The 23,339-nt window shown below is 43.5% G+C and overlaps 1 protein-coding gene across 2 annotated transcripts in view; it reads right to left on the reverse strand.

Moving 5' to 3' along the window:
* Nucleotides 1–23,339, reverse strand: part of GRID1 (glutamate ionotropic receptor delta type subunit 1) — a 759,138-nt gene that overhangs the window by 70,951 nt on the left and 664,848 nt on the right. For both annotated transcript variants that reach the window (XM_044420361.1, XM_044420360.1), the window contains exon 9: nt 1,549–1,650. In XM_044420361.1, the coding sequence (XP_044276296.1) occupies nt 1,549–1,650 (102 nt within the window). The remainder of the gene's footprint in view (nt 1–1,548; nt 1,651–23,339) is intronic.

A 23,339-nucleotide genomic window follows, 5' to 3' on the forward strand; every position in this document is an offset into this window, starting at 1 on the left:
GTAAACAGTCTGAAAAGTTTCATTTTCATTTCCATTTCCGTCAAAATGTGGTATTTGAAATGTCCTATCTTTGTCCCATTTCTGGGTGCTAGAAGCAAATCTGTGAAGTCTCCAAAGGCTCCTGAAGTCCAAGGAAGCAAGCAATATTTGAGTCTCCTGTCAGAGCTTCAAGAGTGAGAGAGATGTCCAATTCCTGACCTTCCGAGAAAAGCTTGGGAAACTTTAGGTCAGGATCCTTTATACACATAGAGTAAGCCAGGTGTGGGCAGAGACCCAGTAAGAGGCAGGGGCAAAGAAAGACACCCAGAAGTAAGCAACAGGTAGTCTCTGGGCATATTGGAGCCTCTGAGCTCATTTTTGGTTCTAGAACTGAACCGAGCTCATAGTCATTTCAAACCAAAGTTCACTCCTGGTTATTCCAAGCTTTCTGCATTTCAGCTGTCCTCCTCTGGACCACAGGGCAGGGAAGACACCCGCCTTACCTCTGTCTGAAGCTCTACAGGGAGAATTTAAGGTGAGAACAGCTTGAGCTTCAATTCATAGGGTTAGCAACCTTCTGAGCTTTGGTTGGAGAAGTTCATGAATTGCAAAGCTCCCTCACTCCCAAAAGGTTTATAAGCATTCTGTGCTGGCTTGCTTGCTTTATTTATTTAGGGTGTTTATATGCCACATTTTCCAGGCAAACCTGGGAAGGTAGCTGACATAAGAAAGTTAAAAGATAAGCATTAAGTAAAAATATGCAACAAAATGGTAAAGGAAAATAATGCACAAGCTTGGAAGCTTTTCGAAAATTAGATCACTCCTCCTCAGATGATTCCTGAGCAGCCCATAAAGAGGCAACTGGGAGTGGGAGATATCCTTTCAGTAAGGACTTTGGGAGTAGAAGAGGGGTGACTCACCTGGCTACTTGACAGCAATTCTTGTGTCAGTAGCTCAATGACCACACAGTTCCCTGGAGCTCTAACATCATCATGACTGGGGGGGGGGTTTTTTTTTTTGGGGGGGCAGTCTAATAAAAAGGGTGCAATCTCAAATTTCAAGCCCATTCTGTCTTTCCTTTAAAGTCAATATTTGCACTATGGCCCATTAGCGGGCACTTCCAAGTCAACCATCAGACATACTCAAAAGATACATAGGTGTGCACTTGGAGGGAAGGTAAAAGAAGAAGAAAAAGACCAGGCCAGATACCTTCTGATCAGCTCCTGCAGGGAGCACCAATGTTATCCTTCCTAAAATCTTTGTTTGTCTGTTTATGGTGTCTAGGGAGATAGCTGGTTTAGAAATGCAATGTTTCAATAACCTTTGGGCACAGTTTTCACAAGATCGACTTTCACTTGGCTCTCACCGTGGAGTAGCTGAAAAAATGTGTGTGTATGTGATGTCTTATTCTATTCCTTGCTACACCAGAACACCACCACAGAATACCACATTCATGGGCTGCAGATGACAAGATGCAAGACTAAACCTTCAAAGGGAAAAGAAGATGGGCTTTTGCGGACAAGTATCATTTGTGAGCATTTCCTTTGCTCCACTCAAGTATGGTCATACCAAGACAGTCACCACTTTCAGTGTTAATCCTTGCAAGTCACTTCCCAAGCGTCGTTCCTGCAGGCTGCCGTTCAGTCCCTTCTCAGAGTCCCATGTTGCCAACTGCAAATACAAATAACACAATATTAGGAGAGGAGGAATAATACCTTTTTAATGTTTGTTGAAAACACTTTTAACATCTGTCAGGTGGAACACATGTACGAAAACAAGGGAAAGGCTCAGAGGATCAAGGTATTCCATTACTGAAATAGAGATAGGATTGTAATTACAGAACTCTGAGGTTTTTTTAAAGAAAAATGCAAGAACTTTGCATTTTTTACCCTCAAAGAACAATACAAGCATCATTTGTGCTGTCATCAAGTGCTACAGAACACTTTGAAATGGCTTTAGTCTACAAACAAACTATTTACCTTTGTATCAGTAGAATTACCTATAAGCTCAAACCCCCATTTCTTTCTTTATCCCCATAATTATGTTCTTGTATCTTAGGGCACATCTACATTACTAGTTTTACATGAATCACTGCTGATTTGAAGCTTCTGCAGCATGCATCAGAGTTCACAAATCTCCCACAACACCTGTCTCGTAAAACTTGTGATGTGACCATACTGGAAGTTATATGAAATTGAAATAAGTTTTCCAAGCAGGAAAGTGGCTGAAATAGAAAAACACTGTTGCAAATCGCTAGGATATTACTCCTCAAGTTTGGACTGAAACCATCTTGTTTGCTTGTTTTTCAAATCATTCAAAGACAGCTTAAAGAATTTAAAGCTATGTTCAGTAGCAGACACTGGGTATGCAATACGTTTGAGTTTACATAATTCATCCTTTGCATTAACTAAAGCTAAACACAAACTTTGGTTTTATTATTGCCGCCTAGCTGGCTGCTATGATGCTGGGATACTGAGAGGATGAGAAAGTGGCACCAGGGAAAGCAAAAATCACGATGAGCAGCATCCCAGCCAGCCAATCAGCATTAAAAGTCAATCAGGCATCACAGTGGAACAACAGATGAAACACCCTGGAATGGGCCGCACCTCCCGGCAATCGGGGGCACTGTGGGGAATGGCTGCCCTGAACTCCTGCCTGCTGCCAATTCCACGGGCCCAGATGGTTCTCTCCACCATGTATTTCCCAGACCATGCTGCAGTTCCAGGCCCACTCCTTTTACAGTTTGCACTGCATCCTTTCCTTTGTGGTTTGGACATGGGTCATCCCGAGCTGGAAAGCAGATGGTAAGGGAGGCTGATGTTCTCTCAAGGTCTCCTGCAATTGCCCCTTGGGGGATGACAGGCCCCACTGAAACCCCAACTGCTGAGAGCTATCGTGACCGAATAGCAGCATGGATGACGGAAGGGAAGCTTTTCACTCCTGCTGCTCCTCCTTCAGTGAATTAAAGGGAGGTTTTCCTTTAGGGCATGCGTGGACTTGGCAGTGATGGCTTTTGGGGGCTGGGGGATTAGGGGTGGGCTAGGCATCCTATCTGGCCAAAGGCTTCTGTGCCTGCCCCGGGACTGCAGAGTTTCTCCAGCTTCTCTGAGCCCCAGGCTGAGCAGAGCAACTTCTGCTCTCTGCTCCCAGTTGCTCCTGTCCAACTCTGGCTTCGCCCTGCCGGTGTGCCCTGCCCTGCCCTTTCTGCCTCTCTCATGGGCTACTTTCTCTTGAACTCTGTGGTTGCAAATATGTTTCTCTCCTCCCTGGAGCTGGGGTTCTGGACAATGCTTGTCCGTGTCCACTACTGTTGCTCTGCCCAGTCCTTGCTACACTCTGGCTCCCTTCTCTCTGCTAACCCTCTGGGGGGCATGCCCGGAAAGCTGAAGCCCTGCTGAATCTGGGGAGCCACACAGCCTGGCGAATTCTCCCAGCTCTAGCAGATGCTGCACACCATCAGCTGCTGGCTCTGGAGCACTAGAGCCGGTGCCCACCACTGTTCTATCTACTCTAGTGTACAAGGTGCTTGCTTGAAAGTAAGAAGCTGGCCATCCCTGGGGGAGGCCTTCCAGCTGTCCAACTTGCTTTCTGCTTGCCCGCTTGTACCCTGCTTCCAGGTCAAGAAATATGCCACTGTAGCTCTCTGAGTGCACACCCTGCTGCTGCCTACCTGTGTGAAGCTCCATTCGGTCACACCCTCAAAAGGGGGACACTGGGCCAACAAAGCAGCCTTCCTCAATGAGGGTGCATTGGACCACAACTTCCAGGATCCCCCACCTAGGACACTAGCTGCTCCACCACGCTGCTCTCCACTGCAGTGAGAGAGTTCAGTGGGTCAGGATGCCAACGTGGCCTCCCTGGAAACAGACTGCCCATTGTGAGCACAGCTTGACTGGCAGCCACCTCAAGGTGAGAGCCAAGGGCTTCTCAGCTCAGCTTCTTCCTCTTCCCATCTGACAAATGGCACCTCCTCACAATCAAGCAGGTGGGCACAAGCTGCTGCCCAATTTTTTAAAGCAGTGGATAACTGGCTCCTTATTTCTGTCGGGCGCTTCTGGTAGTGTATTCCTGCACTCTTGTTGGTGTCAGTGAAAGACTGCCAGCCTCCATGAACTGGTAATTTGCACTTCTCCTCTTGCACCTTTCCTAGCACACCATCTGAAGCCTGTAAGGTGGCTACGAGGGAAAGGCTCTGGTCTGGTGGAGCAGTCGGTGGGGTGAGGGCCTCTGGTATCTCTGCTCCAGCAGTCCCTGGCTTCTTGGAGTTCCCTCACTCAGTCATGGCGCTCCATCCTCACATTTTGACAGTGGCACAGGACTTCGCCTCTGCACCCGTGTCACTGCTGAGCTCCCAAAACAATGACATGTCACCTTTTAATTTGCTTTTCAGCATTAGCTCTTTTACGGCATGCTTAGTATCATTGTGAGCTGCCCTAGCACTATAAACAATGGGCTAGGTATGCATTTTAATGAGAAATATGTCAGGATGAATTATTTATCCCAGATAGAAACCAGCAAGCCAAGGGGTTGGCATCGCCTCCTCCATCTGCCACTGCTTCAGGAAGCCAGTGCTCCTCTTTGCACGGAGGCCACTCCAGTCAAATGCCTTGTCACCCCGAGCACGAGAGCATCACTGGCAGCCTCCCTCCCTCCCAGTCCCCCATTCCCGGCGGGTCATTCCTTAAATTTGGATTGCAAGCCTGAGGAAAAGGATCGCCGTGCTCCTTCTCTTTGTCAGCCACTCTGGAAGACTCTTTTTACTCTAGAGAAAATGCCATGAATAGATTAAAAAAAATGCAGTGTCTACTTCCTGCCTGTCAGTCATTTCTACGAGGAAAGGCACCCATGGAAGAGTTAGCCATCCCCATTCAGGGATGAGGCTGTATCAGAGAGACAGCTTCAGAACACTGGGAAACTAAAACAAAAAATAAAAATGCCAAGTAAAAATGCCTAAATTTAGAACTAAAATGAATGTGTAAACTTTGCACATGGCTCTCATGTATTCCTTCAGCCCAACATACATCTCCAGTCCACTTTGCTGGCACTCAGTCTACCCTCGGTAAACATGATTCATTAGCCAACACCACCCAGATTCCATGCTTCCAGGCAATCTGCAAACATCCATCAATAGCTGGAATAATATCTGGCATTCCCCTCTTCTATGATCTGCCCCCTCTTCTGTGATCCCTTCTATGCCAGAGGACCAGAAAATGGCCAGAGGCCAATCTTAGGGACATGCTAAATATTTGTATGAACAGTCCAGAACGAGAATGGAATGGCGCAGAATTGAATTGCATCGCTGCAAACAGCTGATTCTCAAAGCTTCTCCTAGAACGGCATCCACTGCCCAAGCTGACGTCTACTTAGAGGCAATGCACATGAAGGTCCACTTTGCATGCTGAACTTGATGGCCATTAAAAGTGTATCATGCTGCTAATAGCCCTGCTAATAACTCAGGAATGGTGTGCCCCATGAGTCTGGATCGCACGGGTGACTAGCAGAGAAAGCAGTGGCTGGACATTGGAGGCAGTCACACGAACCAGCCTTTTGCACTCAAATGGAATTGCAACAATTGCGGTCAACTAAGGTGGCATCAGCTGGAAAGGAGTTGGTAGTGAATATACAGGCCTATTTTTCCACATGTTTTATTTTCTCTCTCCCATCCACTTAATTATTAGCTTTCTTCCAACTTTCTTTTTCTGGTGCATACTGTATCCATAGAATGTGTTACATTCTTCACATTTCTGATAAAATCTCGATTCTACGTGAGTGTGAATGATCACATCATTGCTTTCAATCCTATCTCATGCCCCTCTGCCCTCTCTTGTATCATTCCTAAAAGCTTCTTCAGTTGACAAAAATGATCTCTTTTCTCAACCAGCAAGGAACGGTTGAGATGAGATCCATCAATTGCCAAGCCTAAAGTTATACCGGCATTTTACAGATGCACTCTAATTCACCCCAGACCTACAATATATAGAGATTATATTTTTATGGAAGTGTTTAAGATACAGAGTATTGCACCAGATGGGACTCAACTACATTTTATGTCAAGAAGATGGCTATATTGGCAAATTCATATGAAATACAGGATATTTCAAAGCCCACATTTTCTTTACTTGTCAGTATCAGGTTGACACTTTCATGAGAAGGAACTTTATACAATTATATGGTTGTAGATGGGAAAGAAACTATAGAGAGAGATAAATAAGCTCATTTTAGAGATGAGGGTTATTTAGATAGGCACTGAGATATTCTGCACTGGTATTTTCCAGATCTGGGCACATGTACATGCACACACACCAATATACACGGAGCAAAGTTATGAAAGCTGTTCTACTTGCTAGTGGTTATAATTGAGTGAAGGCTAGACTTCCCTTGGAAAGCTTCAAAAATATTTGGGGGATATTTTCTGATGCTGCAGTCTATTTGTGTGCTACGTCAGGAGCTAAGGTTCCACCTTCGAAGCATCACCAGCCACAGGCCGTACTCCTTGCAAAACATTCTTTATTGCTTCCAAGCACAAATCACCCAGGACAGATCTCTGCACATGCACAGGGCAGTTTGATGAACCCGATCTGGGCTTTTCCTCCAGGAACTCTCCTTACAAACATGCCTGGGCGCCAGCCCTTCAGGAGGGGCTGTCTGAAGGCTAGCACACCTCCTCTCTGTGTACTACTCCTGCAATTGGGCCTCCTGTCTCTGCTGACACCTTGGCACAGGGTTGTCCACAGAGATATGGTCTGTGTCTGAGACTTCCCCAGAATTCTCAGCAGCCCTTCCCACTGGCTGCACTTTGTGGCTGTGGGACTTTGCACTTTGTGGCTCATCTGGCCTAGTGAATCACCTCTACCTGATCCATCTCAGAGTCTCGATCCAACCCATCCTCCCCAATTCCACCATGATCAAATTCACTTTCTGATTCTAAAGTATTGACTGCAGTGCAGCCAGAAGTCCATGAGAACAAGGCTAGCTAGCATCCTTCTCACTTTCGACACGCTGTGTAGCAGGAATTTGAAAAGTATTATTTTATTTTAGCGCACATAAATAAGCTTTCTAAGAGGGAGTATAGGATCAATAAAGCAAGTTGACTATCAGCTAGCTACTTCAGAGGCAAAACCCCCCAAATGACTACAACCTTACAGGTTTAATGAGATAGTTTGCTGGACTATTACTGGTGTATACTGATTTGAATGGACAATATGGTTGCAAACCATGAATGCTGCACAATTAAGCACAGCTCTGGTGCCTTTACATGGGAACCAAGGTGTGATAATGCTAGGTTCTTAACTACTGTATGATCCAGCAACAGAAATGATTATTCAGAATATCCTACTCTCACAAAAACTGCAGAGCCACTTCTGCCCATAAATTACAGGGCCATTTTTACAGATTAATCCCCCAAACATGAAACTTAGTTGCAGAAACGATAGGGATGGTCTTGCACATCCTTGTCTTCTATGAGAGAAAAGTTTCCTCATTGCCTAACCCACACTGAATTTGTGCAACTGCAGCAAAGCAATAATGAAGGAGGGGTGACACAACCCTTCCCTCCAACTGCAATGCAAAAGTAGAAATCCTCATTATATAGTTGATGCCTGAGTCCAAGAAAGCAAAGAAAGTGGAGTGTGAGCATTCACAGATCACAGGGAGTTTCCTTCTCCTACAATGCATGGCACAAGATGATGCAGCACACACACAGTCCCCAGCAAGCTGGCATTGCCCTGGGTAAAGTGGCACTATGCTGCTGGTCAAGTATGTGAAAGAAAGCTACAAGAAGAGATCATGTTGGTGCATGAGAATTCATTACTCTTGCACAAGGCTTTGACCTGAACAAGGTCAAGGACATACACCTATTTGCTAAACTGATTAATTTGTCCTTGTTGCATCAAGTAGACTAACTTATCCATAGCTCATAAAATAGCGCCTCTTCGGCATTTCAAAACCAGAAGTACCAATTGTCAAGCCAAATCAAACTAACATTTAGATGGTTCACTTCAACTGTCTTTTGTTCTGCCTCTTTCTCTCCACCCAACACAAAAAATCTGTTCCTCTCATCTTAATGTTTAATGTTCCTAAATTCCATTGTAATCAATAAGAGAAGGTAGCTGTTTGGGTTGGATCGGGTCCCTTATTCTTAAGGCTAAGCATTTGGTACATTTGAATAAAATCTAAATAAATTCAGGACCAAGGCTGGAACTTCTTAAAGACATTTTGGAGATCAGCCAGCATAAGTAAAATTCTCTATTATGTTTGATTCAAAAGAAAGAAAAGAGCTACAATTTGCCTCTTGCATATTAAACAGCTTGAGGTCCAGAGAAGAGGAGAATTTCTCACAGGCATTCTTATGGTTTCCCCTTATTTCACACCAGCCAGCAAACAGAAACCTGTTTGTAAGCAGGGGTAAAAATTCCACACTGTATAAAAAAGTTAATGATGCAGATAAGGTTAATAAATTGGATATGAAGAAATGCCTTTTCCCAAAAAGATGTTTTCTTCAGACTTTCTAAGCCTCCAACCATTCCATTTGTTCATAAATGTGTTGATTTTGACTTGCACTTGTTCTAGCAAGCAGAATACAGCTTGTGGGATCGAAGAATTTATGGATACAAAATCCCATTTTTGACAACTGACCTGTCAAGATCAGTGCCGGAAAAACTAATTTCCAGCACGGTTAAACAAAATGAGTCCTGCTGCTGCTTGATAAGACTGTTACAGTCCTCCTTCCTTTCAGAAATTAGCTATACCTTCCACCAGAATTCGTGAAGCCAGAGATTCCCGCATAGTCATCAACTGATGCAAGAGATACAGCTCCTAAATCGGGTGATGACAAATAAAAGCTGCTCTCAGCGATCGGCCACTTGTAGAATAAATTTCATGAAGTGCTGGGTCTCCAGAAAAAAATGTGTTTGCCAAGGGAATCAACTATTTTTGATTTTTATTCTTAAATTAATGATTTGGAAGAGTTAGGGCTTCCTGGGATCCTCATTGCAAATATTTGCTGGGGTCTATTTGTGTGAAATGCCTAGTATCCTCACGAAAGCAGTGCCATGGTATCTTTTCTGCTGTTTTATTAATTTTATTGCATTCTATAATAAATATTTTCTGAATAAATATTGAATTGCTGTTGTGTATCATGATTTGCTGAGATTCCTGATATCTGCTGGCAGGGTTATGGAGGGATGTGATTCTAGAGGTGAAATACAGGTGAAACACAGATTATGGCCAGGGTGAAAATTACATGCCTTGGGGGAAAAAACCACATTCTGAGCAACATCCCTGTTGTGACTGGAATGTGTATGTCATGCTATCGTCTGAAGATCTGGCAGGTGAATTCAATAGGAAAAACTGAAAAGGCATGTACTAAAGTGCAAGGACTGATTTGTGCACAAAGAGACATGGAGGAAATGTTTTAAGCACAAGTACTAAGTTTCCACAAACAATATGGCAAGAACAATGGATTAGACAGGCATGAGAAGGTTTTGAGGATGTCCGTGACCCTAATCGCATTTTGCATGTTTTCATGTGACCGTGGTGTTATAAGAAGAGAAACCTTAATAAAGTTTTCAATATGTAGCAATTATTGTACTAATATTTTCTTGGCTCACACTAAGGGAGTTACCAAGTAGATTAGTTTGGTTTAAGCAATGCATTCATTGAATTACGTTTTCTTCCAATTACTTGACTGATGCACTCAAGAAACAGTCCGTGTGGTTGGTTATACTAGAATGACTTCCTTTGGGTTTAATCATAAGCATTGTATTAACTTAAACTAGGAAGAAGCAATTCCACTTACATTAGCAATTCCTATATTTGTTTTGTGCCATTTACCATAATGAATTGTTTCAATGGATTTCCTTTTAAGTCTTCGTGAGTATCGCTTTTATTTTGTAGCATATTTGCGTTAAGTATGTCCTCTGCTCCTTTAGCTCCATGGCAAGATAATCCCCATAACTGGAATGTCAATAATTTGAGGATTAACAGAAACTGTACTCATGAGATATTGCAGGAAAAAGTACTAGATTACCTCCTTTACCAGTTGCATGTACCACTTCTGATACGTGATATGCCTATAAGTTCCATTTAATTAGGGGAAGAACAACTCTAAATGGATAACTTTAATAGGCTCACCCTCAGCACTCTGCTCCTTTTAAATCCACCAACCATCATCACCACGAGAAGGAACAGCTTTGATCAAATACTTCCGATGGTCCCCCCTGCAAGACAGGTCTAGCGTTACAGTCAGAGGAGCATCTGAATTCATGGCTGCGTGAGAACTGAACCAAGGACTTCTCACCTCACATCCTAGTCCCAATAACATTACACCAGATTTTTCTCAAGCTTGCTAGTTTAGCTTCAGGTTAGCCCTGGTGGTCATTCTTCATGGTACGCCTTAACTTGGAATCTTTCAAATAGCCACATGGCATTGTACCCCATGCATTTCCTACACCACTTCTGTTACCCTTTTTTAAAAATCGAAGGGGAGTTCGCTAACAAAACATGTGTCCAAGTAAAGTAAAAATGCATGCAACATGCATGCATTGTGAGAACTGTGCACAAAATGCTTAGGAAGTGTTCATAGAAATTAAAAAAAATAATAATAAATTTTAAAAATGAGTAATGCAGAGCCACTGAAATGGGCAGATTCATTTTTGCCTACATGTTTGTCACCTATGGCGGTGTCTCTTTAAAGGAATTGATCCTTCTGCAGAAGGAAACTGCCAAAGGCAGGGGAACCAATCGCTGAAAAGCCAACAGCAGAAGCAGCTGGCCAGGGACAGTGAGGCCATAGAGGAAAGGATCCAGCAGTGAAGGCGTTTCCAGTGGATTAACTGCTGAACCCTATGAATCAATGGGGAAACCCCAGTCCAAATCCCTGCCCTTCAACTGGGTGACCCGAATTGCAAGTTGCCAACTTAGTTGCGGTGAAGATAAGGGCCACGGTGGGGGCCATGCGCTCTGCCCTTGGCTCATTTGAGGGAATAAAAATGTAATGAACAAAAGGTATGCCAAGCATGGAACAGGGACCTTTCGCTGGCCCTCTGCAGGGATCTGAGCAATGGAAAAACAACAGGATCACCATAGCAGGCACAAGCAGCACCAGAACGGCCTGGGGACAGGGGGCAATGGATAAGGTGCATCAAAGACAGGCAATGGACCCAAGTCATGAAGAAGGCTGATTTCAGAAGAGGCAGGAACTGTGTCAAGGGCTCCTGCGCCTCTTCATTTGGGCCTCTGCCAAGATCAGGGATCGCGGGGTGGGGAACCTTCCTGTTTGTTGGAATGGAGTTTGTGTTGCCTCAATCTGCATTCCAGGGAGAAAGTCAGGAAAACACTATTGTTTGCAAACAGACTGAATTGTGACATTCCAGATTCCATTGTCTGATGAAGAATGATCTCATTTTGCCCTCTGTCAAACCTTTGCATAGTGAAACTGAAGGATTCTGTATTGAGTTCCAGCCCATCCAAAACCATAATCTTTCCAACAGGCTTTCTGTCTTTTTAACCTCAATTCTGGGCCAATGACAATGCATCAGTGGACTGGCTTAGTGTGCGCGTGTGTGGCGGGGGGAAGGGTTGTGGGTTAAGACTAGAAGCATCACGTCTTAGCCAATCTGGAACATTCCGTGCTCTTCAACTCTTACTGTGATGAATCCAAGAACTCGCTGCTTCCTGAGAAGTCCCGTGAATGCAGTCTTGGGCACTCTGCTCATTAGAGCAGCCAGCCGCTCCAGCTCAGAGGAGACCCAATCAACTGGCTACAATCAGTTTAAGATGTTCTTTCAATAAATGCGGCTTCTGTTGATAAGGTGCCATACAAATTTATGGTGTCATATAAAGGATAATAAGGCATCACTACAGAATAATGGAAACATGAACATTAAAACAGCATGCTTTTATAATGAACAAATCATCCTAGACAAACCTCATTGCCTTCCTGATGGAACTGAAGAATTAGAATTTGGAGGGGGGTGCAGAAGGAAGATGGATGGATGGAGGACCACTATGCTAGTATTTAAGTTTTGGTAATGGGTTTCAACTATTGTTCATGAAATCTTAAACAAGATAATATTAGCATTATTGCCTGAAGGCAACAATGCACACAAATTTACCAACTGAGGGAACTTCAAGGCGAACAAAATAAGGGTGTTGTGCTATTAGGCATATACAGTGGCACACACATGGTTCAGAAAAATCGTGCTTTTTGCGTGGAAGGAGAAGCAGTTCTCAGCTTCTCTGGACACCACAATGAGTTGGTTCAACATCACACTGGGGCACAATCCCTGCTGCGACAGGTGTGTTAAGTGTACTTGAGCTGGCAGCAGGGATGTGTGGGGAATCTGCGTCGTGGGTGGGGATCTGTTGGATTCCCTGGCCTCAGCTCCCCACACTGCTTTGTCACAGTCACAGGCCTGTGTTCCTGGTGACTGTGCCAGCATTCCCAGGAATTGAGCCCTGCTCAAACGTGGTGCAAGCCCCCCCCCTTCTGCATGCCGTGCAACATTCTTTTATGCTGCTGTGCACGACACGAAAGAAGCTTGCTCGTGCAGCACTTGCCAGGAACAAAGCCTGGTGCAAGCGCTGTGCAAACAGCATCCTTCTTCTGTGCCATGGGCAGCAACCTTTGTTTGTGCTGCTTGCACATGGTGTGGAAGAAGGTTGCCGGTTGTGCGACCATCATTCTGTGAGGGCTTCCTCTCAAAGAACTGGGTTGCTTTCCAAGGAAGGACCAAACATGAGAGGAAGTCCACAAACACTAGGGGGATGGATTCTGCAGATCTGAGACTTACAGAAGAAAAACTATAAAGTGTGGGGAGGGGCTGAAATTTGGGGACATTTTTGGCTAGGCATCCCTAACTGGCAGGACTTGAGGGAATGCAATGGCAGGGAATAACTAGGACTGCCATGGATCCATTCCAGATTCAAATGGATCTTTTACCGTAGAAGTATTAAACTTCTTCCACCCCAGGGGCTGAATTCAGTCCAGAAAAGTTCTCAGAAAAGGTATTCCAGAAGTGGATGGGGCTAAAGGCAAAGGGGAGCATGACCAAAAGACAAACATACTAATATAAGATACAAGCACAGTTTAGCATGTCATCATGCAGTGTTAACTAGCAGCAGCCATTCTAGTGTGCTGTACTGAGGAAGATGAGTTGAAGCTCAGTCATTCTACCAGGCCTGAAGGCCAGATCCATGGGTGACCTTTCCCAGAAGCCATTCCCTAGGAGAAGGGGAGGCAGAGGCATTCCACCAGCTCTGCTGAGATACTTCTCCTCTCCCCTCCTCTCCCTGCTCCTTTTTCCTTGTGTGCTGTGCCTTTCTAGATTGAAAACTTGCAAATTGGCTCCTTTTACTGATTATTTGTAAGCAGCTCTGGGAGCCTTTTTTGGCTGAGGAATGGGATATAAATACTCAAAATAAATCAAACATACAAGTGTCAGCTTTGCTGTGAGTAACTAGGGCAATGCATCATTCATGCTGTCATAATGAACTTGGTTCAGGAGTTTTCAAAATAGCAAACAGATCCAAGAAAAGTTTTGGGGAGAATGTGAGCAGACAAGTGGAGACAACACAGAGGCAAAGCTCAGCATGCAAATAAAGCATGATTTCATCCAAACAGAAGGGTATCCGATCTACAGCCTCTCTTTCTATTAGAATTGGCACACATGGCAGTATACACTGATCTATACAACTGGGAAAAATGCAGTAGTAAGCAAATACATTAAAAGATATGTGACATGTGACCCAGAGGTCCAATCTTCCCCAAGACAGTTGATATCCTAGTAGTTTATAACCAGGAATCCTTGCACATGGAGGCCATGGTTGCAATAGTCATGGATAGGCTGAACTTCCTTTATGCAGTTCAAATCCATAGATTTCTTATAAATCAAGTTATGTTTGCAGCTGTGCTAACGTCGTTCACTTCTGAACTAGCTCTGAGAGAAGAGGCAATATCCTGTATCTTGAAGGAACTGGCCTCCCGCAGTTCACATTCTGTTGTGCAATTTACATATGAGTAGACCTGCAGTCTAGTCATTCTGAGACATTGTCAAAACTGACCAAACCAAAAAGGTTGCTAAATTTCAGCCTCTCACTTTTTACAGTTTTCCTTCTATAAACCAAAACATGGCTGGCGTCACAAAATGTCCCAAATTTCTATGCACTTATTATTATTACTACCCTGCATTTCTTTCCTGCCTTTTCTCCTCTTGTGAGGAACCCAAGGCAGCTTATATAAGCCCTCTCCACTCCTTTTTATCCTCACAACAACCCTGTGAAGTACGTTAGGCTGAGAATGAGTGACTGGCCCAAGGATACTCAATGAGCTTCATGGTCAAGTGTGGACTTGAACCTGGATTTCCCAGGCACCCAATTCAACAGAAAGCCAATAGCTGAGTGAAAAGAACTGAAATCCATTGAGGGAAACCTTTTCCCTGCTGGCTTAAAGTTTATAGGCCAAACTATATTTAAATAGATCAAAGGTCAATAGGCAAGCATTGATTTGTGCCAGCTGTAACCTCAAGTGTATGATTATGCTGAAGGAAACATTTAGCCAAACAGAGTCCTCTCCTTGCCTAAGGCATTTTTGTCTGGGGTAACAAAATGACCCCAAAAGCAACTAATGCAAGTTTTATTTTCATACAGGTTGAAGGTTGAGGAAGGAAACAACTGAAAACCTCTTACAGAATTTATGCATAACACTTCTTATTCAATGAGAGTTACCACTTTTCTTGAATGATCATTAAAGCTAGAAGAGGAAGATGAGGCTTGAGAGGCCATGGGAAAGCCCAAAGCTTCCCAAGTGAATACATGGCTCAGCAGGAATTGGAACAATGCCTGTCTCCCACCAATACGTTGGCTCTCCTCCGTTAGCAATGGTTCTATACCCCTTTGGAATCGGTGGACACAGCCAAGGAAGAAATGTAGAAGGAAGGTATAGTGTGGTGGTTGCCTAAACATTCCTTCTGTCTCCTCTTCCACAAGCAAAATCTGAGTTTGTTGAATTCCCCCTTGAAACTCATTCTGACTGATATTTGTATAAGACTACAATGGGGGTACATTAAAGTTTGGATGCATTTTCATATGACTTTTTTCAAATGCATGCTATAAGCTTTGAAATGTACAAATTTCGGAAATCCACACATTCTTCTCCCATCAGTAAATGAGCGACTGTGCCCACTTTTGAAAAATACACATTTTTGCATGCATATTATGCAAACGGATATATGCTGACCAATGCATGTTACGGTTTGGTCAAATGTATGGATGTGTCTGCAGCTGCTCCTGATCTAGGCAAAATGCACTGGGGCAGGTACAGCGGCAGGAGAGATTGCTTCAGCTGCACCTTGCTGCATCTGCGGGATGCATGCAAATCCCCAGGTTTGGAGGCTTATATGCTTCTAGGTGTGGGCAGTCAGACTGCACTCAAAATGCTGTGCTTTTATCCTGATGCACTGCCATATAATTTGTCAGAAACTACTTTGGAGGGTTTTTTTAAATGCTATATACTTATTTGAAACAAATCAATAAATTAATGTCCTTGCCTACAGGACCACTGGGGATAATCAGCCATTCTATCAAATAGGAACTCTACATTCTGCAAGCTATCAAGTCAAACACGGCCCACCAATCAAAGACTGCAACCTGCAGCATTCTTGATAAGACCTTATCTGTGTGTCATTGTGGGGCAGGCAAGCAAAAGCAGGTGTATACAGCTCCTGAGGACTCAGCATGTATGACCTGCAGGCTGGGAGCAGCTTGCTGGATCACAGCCTGCGAAGGTTTGCATCACACATTACTTACACACTGGAATAAGGAAGACACCAAGATGCTGCTACGACGGCCTTGCTAATCTCCAAGCTGCAAAAAAACCTTAAAATGCTTTCTCTGGGTTGGAGCGCTGATGCCCAGGAAGGTAACCTGAACTTGCACAAATGTCTTGGGCGATATCAAATACACACTCATTGGAAGAGCAGCTAACCAGGGGAAGTCATGTAAGCACAGGTTGTTAAAATTAGACACAGGGGGTTATAAATATGCCACATTCACCTGCTGTGAAATAAATTGCTTCAATTAATACCAGTCTTCAAAGGAAGAATGACAGCAAAATGCTGATGGTGGCAAAAGCGAAGAAATTGGAGAAGGGCATTGACAGTGCTTGCCATGCAGGGTACTTGGAGAGAAGGCAGTCATAACAAGCCATTAAAGCAGCATCAGAAAGAACAACACACTGTACGCAGCAGCAGCAGCAGCAGCATACACGGCCACAAGCATTTCTATTCATTTCCCATAAGGTACAGCACTGAGCAAAAAAAGATCATTATGGTAGGTGAAGGGGGCTAAACACTGCAGAAACCCTGGAAGGGCAGCACAATGCATTCCTGTGTCCTTTGTACCATTCATGCCTCCCCAGCCCAATCCATGAGCATCCTTGGAGTGGAGACTTGGCAATCAGTGTCAAGTTTCACATCTCCCCCAGTGTTTTTCCCTTGGCAACCCTTCCTTTACAGTGGGGAAAATAAGTGCATTTACTCAAATGCTTCGTTAGGCTGAGGCCTAAATCTGCCCACTGCTATGATAATGCCAGCAATTTATGGCATGGGAAGAAATGTTTTGCCCCTTCCTCAACCACTTTGCTGATCACAGGCGACTTAAGAAGAGAGCAAATCCCACAACTTTAAAATTCTCAGAAACAGGGCTTTCGACAAGCCTTAACTGGCCTAAATAAATTTCTGGTTTGCACAATGGTGGCTTGATGTTACATGTAAACCTCACAGACTTGCTTGCACTGTCCTCTCTCCTGGTGTGGTTCTAAAAAGCCCAGAAGATTTCATTTCCATTTTTGATTAGCCACTGTTTATCATTATGTCTGCAGCTGAAACAGTTCAGATGAACTAAACCAGAATCAAAAGCCACAGTTAGAAGCTGGCTTGTTTCTCTAAACTATAGTTAAGACTAATCACAGTATGCCTGGGCTTACAGATGTTGCACTATTAGCTAAAGCAAATGACTTTTTTTTTAAAAAGGCCATTTTGCATAGTCAAAGAGCATGCATATGATACATGTTTTATCTAGGTTACATTTAAGGTTAAGGAAGAAAAACTGATACTTGAATTCTATTCAGTGGTGCTTTATGAGTAGGATATAATATACCAGGGTTGCAAGACAGGAAAGTGACAAACACTGATGGTCCCTGTCAAAGTTGTGACAAAGCAGCCAACTGGGAAATAAACAGAAGTATATACTTGTAAAATGGCTGACGTGCATCCACACTGCACAACCCTTTTATCACACTGGAAAATAACCTGGGAAATAGAATGCCATTTATCAACATGCTCTGGTTCTTCCCAGCCAAAACACGCAATATGAGTGTGGATTCTCTGTATCAACTGAAAGGTCTAAATTACATGTTGAAGCAGAATCATACTCAGCGAACAAAAGATAAGTGCATATTGAATGCACACGAGGCCTCGGCAAGAGCTACCCTTCCCTGGTTAGGTGAAAGCAGAGTTCATAAACGGTTCAGTCTTCAAAATGTGATACAGATCACCAATCTAATCCCACATAAAACAGAAAAGCAAATAAAACATAAAGGGGAAAAAACTAAAATAAAGATATATGTGTGAGAGAGACGCTGTACAAAGACAGCGTTAGTTTTGCACAAGGATTCTGTTCTGGCAAATATCAACTATTATTTGGGTTCTGAGAATAATGTAGAAGAAATTTATAATTACAAGGATGTGTCCTTTACAATTGGACTACTGGCTCTTACTGGAAGGTAGGCAAAAGAAAGAAAGCAAGACTATATATCTGTCTATATCTATTCATAGCTTTTCAGGTAGACACTGGAGGTATGAGACACTATCAGACTATATCCCTTCTCAAGTATTTTGATGTTCACTTAGACAATCAATTGGCTGAACAAGATGAGCAAGTTGACAATAGAGTTAGCTGGCAGTGTCAAAGTCTTTGCAAGTACTAGATGGACTAGTGGTGATGCTTACATAAAGAATAAGAATGAGAAAGCAAAATAGTCAAACTAGAACAGAGTTTTTCAGACTTTCTATCTTAAAGACAAGAAAACTCTTGCATAGGGGTGATCTACATACACACTCAGATCAGTTCATGACCAGCGAAACTTCACCATGGTCCTGCACAAACTAAATGAACATGAGAATGCAAGCAAAATTCTGCTGCTGCTCCAGGAAAAGACTGGTCCTGGCAGAGAGGAATCAAGCTGCCTTTCAGGAAAGTTGGTGCTTTATTACTGATCTCACCAAGGAGTTGCATGTTTCTTTGGAACAGTATCTGATTTCCAAGATCCACGTGGATTGACATGTTTCCCTGGCTGTTTTATAACCAATTGGCGATGGGCATATTTTGGGGGTAATTGAATATCAGATTTATAATTAGGTGAGTGCTGATCACAAAAGCTTCCATGGTGCTCTAATTCTGTGTTCTGCAAAGTATTGCTCCTAAATGCCAAATGACATATGAGCCAGTCACAGACTTGCAGCTTAACCTCTCTCACAAGGTTGTTGCTGTGACGATGAAAATGGAGCAGAGGAGAACTATGTAAACTGCTTTGAGTTCCTCAAGTGAGGAAACAGCAGGATATAAATGCAGTGAAAAACAAATAATACGCAGGGCTCAAACTTGCAGCTGCCTCTCTGAAACATCCGCTGTGCAGTGGACCACTTTTAGCTGCTGATGATAGGAAAAAATGCCCCAAATTACTTAGAAATTCTTATTTGCAGTTTTGAATGTGTTAGTGTCACTGTTTTCAATGTATGGCTGTGAAAGCTGGACCATGAGGAAGGCTGAGCGCCGAAGCATTGAAGTCTTTGAATTGTGGTGCTGGAGGAGACTCCTGTGAGTCCCTTGGACTGCAAGGCGATCAAACCGGTCAGTCCTAGAGGAGATCAACCCTGACTACTCTTTAGAAGGCCAGATCCTGAAGATGAAACTCAAATATTTTGGCCACCTAATGAGAAGGAAAGACTCATTGGAGAAGAGCCTAATGCTGGGAACAATAGATGGCAAAAGAAGAAGGGGATGGCAGAGGATGAGGTGTCTGGATGGAGTCACTGAAGCAGTCGGTGTGAGCTTGGGTGGACTCCGGGGGATGGTGGAGGACAGGAAGGCCTGGAGGAATGTTGTCCATGGGGTCGCGATAGGTTGGACATGACTTCGGACTAACAACAACAACAAGTATCACTGTTATATCTGTATGCCAAAGATGTATGCCTGCTCTGGCTTTTTCCTTAATTTGTCAAACAGCTATATAAAAGCACGAGACAATTCTCATGTTGCAATGTAAGTTCTTGCTTTACCTGAACAAGATAGTGTAGCACAATTTTTTTCAGTAATGTTAATGTATTATCTCATATTGCTTCCGTGGACAGATCTCTGCATCCATCAGACCAAGCAGTGCTGTTGCTGCTGCCCATGAAACATATTCTTTATAATGAAACACATTCTTTATAATGCATACAAGAGCAGTTGGTGCAATTCAGCTGTATCTAAAAACATGCATTTGCTAACACCAAATCATAAGCACCCAGATTTTTCTTGTCCATTTGCTTTTCAACTGCTGAACACCCCCCAAATTAGAAACCACTTTGAAAATTTTCTGAAGTTTAAACTGCATTTGGAAGTTTGGCACCCCGCAGAAGAAAGTTATGGAAAAAGCTAGGAGAGTACATAGCGTACTTTATTTATTTTATGGTGCAGCCCTGTTGTTTGTGTCCTCACTGTCCAGAAGTGTTGGAACTTTGAAACTTCTGGGATCCCCGTGACTGGTTGGGCTGCCGCTGGAAGGGCAAGAGGAACGGAGGAGCTGACTTTTGCCTTCCTGTCCTCCATCTCTGATGATTTTTTGGTGGATAGTGAGGGCACATTGAGGAGAAAGAAAGGAGGCTGAAGACAGCTCAGGATAACCTGTCCCCTAGCCCCCCTGGTCTCTTCCTCTTCCCCCCATAGGAGCACCCCCTTTGTGCCTGCTCTGAAGTTGCTCTTCCAACCCTTGGGGGCAGCCATGGTGATTCTTCCCGTAACCAATGTGAAAAGGAGGGGTGTCAGAGCTCCAACCCCCCTTCTGTGGTTCCAACATTGACCTTGGAAGGCCTTTTCTGAGCAATCCTGTGCACCCGGGGAGACTCTTCCAGGGCCATAGGGTCACTCTCTTAAGTTATTTATTAAGTTGATGCTCCAACTTTCTGCACTGGCCCCCAAACCAATAATAATTTGCAGTTTCAATTAAAAACTCTGCATGAGTATACTGCTAAAGCAGTAGTAAGTATAAAGAAAGGAGTCAAAGAAAAGAGGATTAGAAAAATCAACAGCAAAGATGGAATAAACTCAACCAGCCAAAGCCTGCACAAGCAAGACAGTCTCCACCTCCTAGACACCCCTTCCTGGAAGTGGGATTGCAAAGCCTAGGGGGAGCCATTGCAGCAGCCCTTTCTCATCGTCCCTCCAGGTAACCCTCAGTTATCTGTGGGTCATAGAGAAGATGATGATCTTAGAAGTTGGGCAGGATTATTGGAGAAGGTAGTTTGGTGGCAATTTTAAAAGTAATTTCATTTTCTTTTCTTTTTTGGGAGGGGGTTCTTTTAAAGAATCCGTTCTGTTGTCTGATTCCTTCCTGCCTCTTTGACATAAGACCAAATTACAGCAATACTTTGCTCTTTCCTCTGCAACACTTGAAAATCTGTGCTGAGGGTTATAAACCCTCTGGAACACACTGGGAGATGGTATGGGGTGGGGGCAAAAAGAGTGGGCCAACCCTGGAATTCATGACAGAAGCAGGGAAGGAGGGACAGTAACTATAGGGTGGGATTCTTGGCCATGACACCCTCCAGATGATATCACAGTTGAGGAATACAATAGAGAACAGAAGCCTTTCCAACCTTTGTGTGTAGCTTTTCCAGGGACTTTACCTTGGCATGAAAAAGGGAGCACACTAACCAATTGGTTCCGCCATATTTGTTTTCATCAAGCAAGAGCACAAAATGGGCATTCAGTGATATGCGATGGTACTTGTCCTTCTGTGTCAGCAATGTTTTAGATGTAAGATATTCCAACAGAACTCAGATTTGCCTTTGTGGTGCTTTGGACCCCTTCCAACTGTATGGTTCTGGGATTGATTTTATTGTACTGCTGTTCCTGAAAAATGGGCAAGCTGCCCCCTTCCTCATCCTAACCCAACACCTTAATTAATGAAGCACAGTACTAAGCTGTACTCAATTAAAACATGTGTATCTTCTCCCCCATTGCTCCCAAAGCCAGTGCACATACTTCTGTGGCACCTTTTCAAATTCTGTTTTGGGCACAGTCCACCTACCTGACAATGAGCTTGTATAATAATTAAATTTGGCTTAATTACTTTACGGAGCGATCAGTGACAGTCTATTGTTCAGGAGGAATTAATCCTCTGAGCCTTCTAACATCATTTCAGTTCCTGGTTCTAAATGAGATTCCCAAAGAATGTAATTTATAATAACTAAAATCCCTAACGCACACTAATATAGAGTTGCTTTGTAGCTTGATGGTAAAACGCTTCTGAATTAGAACCTTTCTGGAGTAACAAGCTACCTGTGCCACACTCAGCCACCTCAACTGAAGCAGGAACTTAATAAGCATCCTTAATGACATTCATTTCTGATGCTGGGAAAAGAAACATTTATTGATTCTTTGAGGCTCTTACAAAGCCATTCTTTAATGTCTGACTTTCTTGCTTGTCTTCAGTATCATGCTTTTGAAACAGAAAGGTTTCATATTCTTCACATACAAAATACAAATATAGTGGCATACATTTGTATCTAATCAGACTTATTTAAAAAGTGGGGCAGAGCTCAATGATATCCTTATAGTTCTGGCCCAGGTCTCACTGAGATGGTAAATCTGTGTACAGTCTGCAGAGATGGGATGTTATGACCGAATGCTGATTCATAAAACCTAGGGATGGGCAAAAGAACAATGCTTGGGATCACTGGGATTCTCCAGGTATGGTCTCAGTGCACATCTCAGGCCTAATTCCCATTCATGAACGCTGCTTGTTCTGTGTGAATGGGAGATTGACACTATTGGAGCAATCCTTATTTGCGCAGCTTTCCTTCACAGGCTAAAATATGGCTGATTCAGTCAACAAAGGAAATGCATGCAAGCCAGAAAATTCATGCAAAGTGAGCATACAGTGGGGAATGAGATGACCATGAGCGTGGGTTTGACAATTTGCAAGGATTTTCAGTGGACCTGTGCCTGTGGTCACATTTAGAGCTTCAAGCAGGGCATGCTAAAACGTTTTGTGAGCAAAAATGAAATCCTCATACCTCCCTGACAAACATGCATTCTTCAAAGAAAAAGTCATATTCCAACTCTTAAGAACCACCATGTCAAGAAAAATCCTAATGTATAACCCTATTTTCTGACATGCAAAGCTTGTTGAGAGATTCTAAATGTCTACTCATGGAAGGGAGCAGATAAAGTGGGCTTCCCTGCCACAGTATCCCCTTTCAGCCGAACACACTTACAATACAGTTTCAGACCTTTCCTGTCACTGAGGATCTCACTGGCAGAAAGGACAAGGAAAGGCGTATCCCTACCTTCCATGGAAAGGCTTTCGGAAGGAGCAAATGGGACAGCAGTGGGCTTTTCCAGTTTGGAGAAGCAGATGGCCATATGCTCTCATGTCCCTGTGCAGTCCAGATATCGGTTCACTGCATCAGCGTGAAGAAAACCTCTGACTGATTTCATATTGAGGAAGGTCCTCCTAGCTATGTCTTGCAGTTAGGCATTTGTCTTCTCTTCACATTCTCAGGACAAGGTAATATGTTGTCACTCTTTAATTGAGCATGAGTAAGAAACAAAAGTGGCACCAGCACAATGGCACTTTCAACATCTCAGTAATGGTGTGCTGAAAACCACTTCTTCAAGGTGACTTCACACATCGTATAAGTGAGGTATATACTTAAAATGTCTTACACATATGTACACCTATAAAGTGTGAGTCCATGGGATATGCATGTGTTTCAAAGTACAAATATCATATACTAGTCAAGGGAAAGCTGAATGGCTACAGGTCAAAAACCATGTCCCCATTCAAAAGTACCCATACGCTCTCACGTGTGTTCCAGCTCTTTCTCCAGGGGCAACAAATAGAAGAGGTTGCACACAGATTGCTGGTCTCCCTAAATTTCTGAATTCTTCTGGGGCTACGGAGAATCTTCTGATCTTGAAGAAACGAGGCAGCAAGGCATGTTCTCAGCTCAGTTTTAATATTGGCTCTCCTCTGATGGGAAACATGTGCCAACTAAAGAAAGAGTTAAGGTTTGTGGCAAACATTGGGACTGCTACTG

The sequence above is a fragment of the Varanus komodoensis genome, unplaced genomic scaffold (genome assembly GCF_004798865.1).
Source record: "Varanus komodoensis strain SLA01 unplaced genomic scaffold, ASM479886v1 scaffold11, whole genome shotgun sequence".
Lineage (NCBI taxonomy): Eukaryota > Metazoa > Chordata > Lepidosauria > Squamata > Varanidae > Varanus > Varanus komodoensis.